The sequence below is a fragment of the Mycteria americana genome, chromosome 8, assembly GCF_035582795.1.
Source record: "Mycteria americana isolate JAX WOST 10 ecotype Jacksonville Zoo and Gardens chromosome 8, USCA_MyAme_1.0, whole genome shotgun sequence".
Classification (NCBI taxonomy): domain Eukaryota; kingdom Metazoa; phylum Chordata; class Aves; order Ciconiiformes; family Ciconiidae; genus Mycteria; species Mycteria americana.
Window position 1 is genome coordinate 2,352,797 of NC_134372.1, and position 6,516 is coordinate 2,359,312.

A 6,516-nucleotide genomic window follows, 5' to 3' on the forward strand; every position below is an offset into this window, starting at 1 on the left:
GATGCAAAGAGATGGCTTACTGCTTTTACTGGGTATGAGATACTGCTGACTGAGTCAAAGACCAACCATAAGTCCCTCTGGACTTGGATTTGCTTAAAATGTTTAATTTCAAAGACAATATTTCTGTTGGGTTTTTTTAATTGCTCTTTCTAATTTGTCTCTACGTATTCTTATTTTACAGAGTAAAACCCACCAGCCTGTCAAGAGCCCTGCCAGTTCATCTCTCACTAGATCACATCCTGATTTCTTACTGGATGCTTTGATTCAAACTTGTTTTCAACGGGAAAGGTATTTCTTTAATTACTCTCTTCCAAAGCTCTAGGTTAAGTACAAAAGATCATTAACTTTAAAAAAACAAAACAAAACCCACTAACTAGAAATTATGATATTTACTAAGCAGTTACATGAGACCTGTGTAGCTCTGAACAGCCTCAATTTTAATCCTTCCAATTACAAGTAAAGCTGCCGTCGCTAATTGAAGGGAAGCGATTGATGCAGTCTTGTAGAAAAACAGCCTCGGGGAAAAGGCATCGCATTTCGAGGAGAAACACTGCAAACTGATGGGCGAGCAGAAGGAGGGGGAGGGAGACAACCTGATCTTCTAGTCCAGGCCCTGGACATCTGGCAGTCAGAAACAGGTTTTTGGGTGCCCTTGATGAAATCACATTGTACAGTCTCTTGTGGATTGATGGATTGATTGATTTAGGGAGGAGTCCTTAATAAACAGGAGTGTTGCTATCGAGTGGGTTTGCTTCGTAAAGAAATGATTCAACATACCTTAACCCCACGGGCTTAATTTACTTTATGAAATTATATTTATCGAAGCTCTGCCTTTATCTGGACACTGAGACATCAGTTGTGTCGGAGGCGGATCTTCACAGCCTAATTTTGTTAATCAGGATGCGTAAGGGGGGGAGATAATACAGAATACCAGAATATCCTTGACTTTTGAGACAGGGTATTTTCTGTTCTTTTGTTACTTACAGTACAGTGACACCTTCTCAAAGAAGCTGCCTGGGCCTTCCCCACCCATGTAAAGTAGGGACGTTATAGGTGCATTTAATTTTCAGGTAGGTCAAGCTTCCACCCCAATTTGATCTCATTTTGTTGGTCATATTTCAGTGTCATAACAAAGCAGATTTCACTGCCAGTTAAAATAGTTATGAACTGTTTTGAGATTGGCTCTAGACTTAAAACTATTATTGTGTCTTTTTGCAGCATTTTTGTATGAAGGGTCTCTGCAATCGTGGTATCAGAGCCTGTATTTTTGAAAGAAGATTTAGATTCTGGAGTTTGTTATGCTTATGCAAAAAAAAAGAAAAAAGGGGGGTTTTTGCACCATTCTGCTGCACTTTCGTCACGTATTTCAACCAAATAATAAATTATTACTTTTTAAAATATGAACCCAAAGTAGAACTATGTTCCAGTACGTTTCAAAATCAGTTTCTGTGGAAGAAGTAGTTTTTGTTGACATTAAAAATGTCTGTATAGGATAGTTTTAAGTTTTTCAAAAATAGCCTTTCGGAGATTATTTTTAAGGCCGATTTTGGAAGTTTTGTAACACTGCCCGTGTAACGGGGTGTCCATGTGGGATCTCCTGTGAGAAGCACCTTGTGTTTCTGCGGGTCAGTCCGAGTGCTGACTGCTGTGCTCTGATCTGCTTGGTTTAGGTCAAAAACCGGCAACACAACGAAAAAACCTGAATTACGAAGGGAAGCAGTAAGTTGCACGAGGGAGTCGGGGCGGGTCAAGAACCCATCGGCTGCCTCTGAGCGTGGCGGGAGGCGAGGGCTGGCTCCCGGGGGTGCCCGGGGCGCCTTGGGGAGCAGGGACACTGAATAATTATTGAGAAAAATTGAATCCTGCTGCTGCGTGTCCCAGCCTGCGGTGAAGAGGCTCGAGCCTGCCCGTGCTTGGCGTGCGTATCTAATAATCCCTTAAGCGGCAGCAGGCACGTCGCTCGACGGCAGGCGGGAGGTGTGTTCTGCTGGGGTGCAATACCTGAATTTAAATATTTAATGGCTTAAGCAGAGCTGTTCCCGACGGCCTTTAACCGGTTACCGCTTGCAGACCGTAGCCCCGCCCGCCGCCGCCAGGGGGCGGGGCGCGCCGGAGCCCCGCCCCCAGTGCATTGCCACGTGACGGCCGCCGCGGGGGGCGGGGTCGCGGCACGCCCCCCCGCCTCCCCGGCGGGTCACGTGCTCGCGGAGGTTCCCCCCCCCTCCCGTCGGCTGGTCACGTGAGCGGCGGCGGGGCTGCGGCGGCGCGGGGGCTGCCGGGTAGCGCGAGTGCCCGGCTGCGGGAGGAGCCGCGGCCCGGCAGGACGGGCGGAGGGAGGGAGGGAGGCCGGAGCCGGGCGAGGGGCCGCGGGCTGCCCAGGCCGACGTCGCCGGCCCTCCCCCACCTCGCCTCGCCGCCAGCCCGGCCCCGTCCCGCGATGGAGCGACGGGACCCCTGGGGAGCCGCCGTCGCCTCCCGCCTGTGAGCCGCTCCCCTTCCCCCGGGCCTCGTCCCCCGCAGGGCCTGTCCCTGCCGCTCCCCGGGCGGTCGGTGACTCGGCGGCGGCGCCCCCGCTCCCTCGGGCCTCTTCGTCCCTCCCCCCCCTCCCCGCCCGGCGGGCCGGTGGCGGCAGCCAGGAAATGGTCCGGGCCTAGCGGAGCGGCGAACGGAGGTGAGACGCGGCTGGGGGTGGGGACGCGCCGGGGCCGGCCGCGGGGCAGGGGGGCCCCGCTGCGGTCCCCGCCGGCGGGGGGAAGGGCGGGATCCCGGTAGCGGCCGCCGTCCGACCCCGCTCTGCCCCGCCCCCCGGCTCACTTCTCGGGGCGCTCTCCCGGCCCCCCCGGGCCCGGAGCCGGCCCTCCGCCGGCCGCTGCCCGGCTCTCCGTGCCAGCGCTACCAGCGCGGGCCCCGTGCCCCCCCCCCCCCCCCCCCGCCCCGCCGGGCTGCGGCTCCGGACGGTCGGGCTCGCCCGTTTCATGGCGCATCTCTCCCGCTTCGGGACGCGGGACCGCGGTGTTTCCCCGCAGAGGTACGGGGCGAGAGGAGTCGCCCACCCGGCGGGAACGGGGGCGGGTGTCTGCGCCGGGCACCGCTCCCCCCCCGGCCTGTCCCGGCGTGTCCCCCTGGCCGGAGGGCGCAGCCCGGGGGCCCCCGTTGGGACAGACGTTGGGGGTGGGTCTGGTGCTGAGGGGGCCGCTGCACTCCCCTCCGCCAGCTCCTGGGTTTAATCCTTTTCCAGTAATTGACGTCAGGGCTTTGTTCCTTCCCCTTTGCTCTTGGCGTTTCAGGCCCTGAGCCGCTGCGGGGATGGAGCGGGCAGGGCCGGGTGCTGCCGGGTGCTGCCGGGTGCTGAGGTGGCCATAGGAAATGGCTTCACCTCGGTGCTGCCGAAGGTCGGGAGAAGGGAGGCTCAGGGGGTCACGGACAGGCAGTCACATCCTCCCTGCCAGCCTCTAGATAGTTGTTACATAAACAACTGATGAGGATCGCGTTATACTTTGTAATCACAACATTTAACATTTCTGGAACCTGGAGTGACAAGTGCTTTTTTTTTTCTTTCTTTCTTCTTTCTTCCCAATGAACAAAACAAAGCAAGAAAGTGTTGAGATATTTAATGCAGGTATTAGTGCTTTCAGTTGCTGCGTCTTTCATTCACTTCTTGAAACGAGAAAGTGGTTAACTTCATTTTGGGGGAAAACTGAGAGTGCTTATACCCGTATCGCAACTATGGCCTGAAAAGAGAATGTTCGAATGAAAAGAGAGCTCTGCGTAGCAGGTGTGGGCTCCTCTGTTTCACAAGCCCGTCTCCTTGGCTTATTACCGTCTTGTTTGATCGTTTACTTATGAAGACTGTGACGGTTTTAAACGTTCACATGTTTCCACTGATGTCAGTCAGACCTCCCACTTGCCTCTGTGCGAGCTGAACAGGCACTTACTCAGCATCAGTCGTCTTCCAAATTAACTTGTTCTGCTCAAGTCTGTGCTTTTATTTGTCCCCTTATTGCCAGCTCCCGTCTAGCTCCTGAACTTCTCCTGGGTATGTTTTTAGTTCCTTGCATTTCTTTAAAACTTCTGAATACTTCTCTTAAGTCGCTGGAACTCGGTGCTTTGCAGCCCGGAGGTGTTATTGTGAAATAGGGTCTAGTCAGATGCTTTGGAGGAGTGGTTGTAGACTTGATTTGTCATTTTGTTATCTCCTCTAACGACAGAAACGTCACTAAACTCGCAATGCTACTGTTGTGTCATCTGCCTCGGCAAGGTGGAATATATACAATCTCGGTCGCATAGGTACTGTATGTGGGTATTACACTGGAGTTACACGATGGCTCGTAATGGTAATCATGCAGTTCTTGTTGGTCAATAACAAGAAATAAAACGTTACCCTTTGGCGTTATTAATATCTTGGCTTTATTAATGTATCGGTATTTATTTTTATTATTTCCTAACTGCTATACAGTGTATTTGCAGCTTTGTGCAAAAGCAAGCTCTCTGCTGTTGAACAGTTTTAACAATCATGAGAGAAAACAGTAAATTTCAACTCTAGTCTCAAAAACGGCTTCAGGTCCCTAATACTTCCTTTAAACATCTCTGCAGTTTGCATTTTATGACTTTTCTCCTATGTCTCAAATGTTGAGAGAGCAAGACTGAGCCCCTGGGGTAGGTTTTTATGCAAGAAGGCACACAGCAACCAAAAAAAAAAGTAGTTCCTATTTGTGTGTTTTGCATTCTTCCCAGTTATAATGATCTGAATGTGATAAAGCATGATGAAATCTCAGTGAAATGTTACCTGGATTTCTAGGTTGTCTTTTTAGTAAGCTGGAATGTACAAATGCTTTTGCATGGTTATGACCCAACTATTTAATGAGAAGATGCCACGTATTTTTATCTGCAGATGCCATGCACTTTGCATTGTTCAGGTTTTGTAGATAAATAGTTGGAGCAGAAATCTGTCCTGACATTACAGTTGGTAGATAATAAGTTGGCACGTACGCACTAGTTCCTTCTTCCTTTTCTAGCTCACAGCTGCTGGCGAGGATGTTCTGCTGCACTTTGTTTTCCACCGTGGTTGCTCCTGGATGTCAGATGTGACTAAAGACATATGTGACTTGTGCGTTACTGACCGAGAGAGCAGTTCACGGCATCTTTTGAAGGAGACGGGGGACTCTGTGACCAAGTGATGGTGAAACTGCTGCCCCCCCCCCGCCCCCCCCCCCCAATTTTCAGTGCTTATGAGAGTTGCCATAACTGCTCATATCTGCTTCGGAGGCCTCCCTTCCTTGCTTTCCTGCTCGTCCTCTTGTTTTGTGAGCTTTTTAAGCATTACTGCTCTTACTCTTTGCTCCAGATCAACAGAAACCTACAATTTTGAGGGTAGAAATATTAACCAGTGATACCCATGTCTGAGGCTGAATCTTGAGAGTTGAGACATGAAATCGGCACCTGTCCTACAGGCAGATTTTGCCCTTGTTGGGCATGTGGAAAGAGTACGAGCATCTTTCCAGAGGCCGCCTCTACCAGCAGCAATGTGTACGTGGGGCTGGGAGGAAAGTTAGTTGCACAGTGTCGTATTTGGGGTCTACCTGTCTGAAGACGTAAGGCTAGTCTTGAGATTTTAGTGAGTTTGAGGTTTCTTTTCTGCTGCAGTAATTGTTCTCGGCCACATAATTTCGGATTGTTACTCACATGTGGTTTGTTCTACAGGCATGTTTCCTTTCTCTCATGGTACTATGGTCTCACAGTTACCTTCAGCGGAGGCTAAGAAATAACTAAACTTGAGTCCACCTGTCTTGTAATTCGATTTTAACGTTGGTCTTGGAGCTTGTGTCAAGAAAGAAGCGATGTTGATGTCATCTTTGCTAAGCAGTGAGAAAAGAACGCCCCAAATTGTGGGGAGATGGAGAGGCCGTAGGACGAAGAGGGACTGTCTGGAAGTGAGTCAGGAAGCTTTAACAGATTACATTTAGATAGAGGAGTTAGATGTATGTAAAATATATTGCTAACTGTGTTAAAATAAGAAATCGGGTTCGTAGAATTGCAGAACTAAAGATGAAAGAACTTATCCGGCAATTATTTTTCTCTTGCAGGATTGTTCCTTCTCTGCAGTTACTAGTGACTAACAAGATGCTCTCCAGCTTGTGAAATGATAGGGGTTCTGTCACTGCTTAGGAAATGTAACTGCACCGGCTCGTGCCCCTTCCTGTCATAAAACTTTTCTTGTAAGTTTAGTCAGCCTGAATTTTTATAGTAGTGCTGTTCTCTTACTGTATGTTTTTCTCGTATGGGAATTTAGATTTATTCTCTTTTTAGATACTTGAACTAGACATACATATTCCTGTTGAATTAAGGTTTCCCATTTTGAATAATTATATTGGTGCTCTCTGAAATGAAAATCCGATGTTGTCTCTGACTTTTGTAGAGGTGCCTAGCACAGCACATAGCTGCAGCGTAGCACGGCTTGCTTCCTTCTCTGGTTCTGTGCCAGCTTCATACGTGCCGTCCAAAATTCCATTTTCCCCG

At 49.9% G+C, this 6,516-nt stretch overlaps 1 protein-coding gene across 5 annotated transcripts in view; it reads left to right on the forward strand.

The window, feature by feature from the left end:
* The first annotated feature begins 2,237 nt into the window (after positions 1–2,237).
* AFF4 (ALF transcription elongation factor 4) overlaps positions 2,238–6,516 on the forward strand; it is a 53,427-nt gene continuing 49,148 nt past the window's right edge. For 2 of the 5 annotated variants that reach the window (XM_075509877.1, XM_075509883.1), the window contains exon 1: positions 2,238–2,481. In XM_075509877.1, coding sequence (XP_075365992.1) covers positions 2,438–2,481 — 44 coding nt within the window. In that variant the 5' untranslated portion in view covers positions 2,238–2,437. Of the gene's footprint in view, positions 2,672–6,083; positions 6,216–6,516 lie in introns of all 5 variants that reach the window. The other 3 variants (XM_075509881.1, XM_075509879.1, XM_075509878.1) reach the window with 3 other exon arrangements.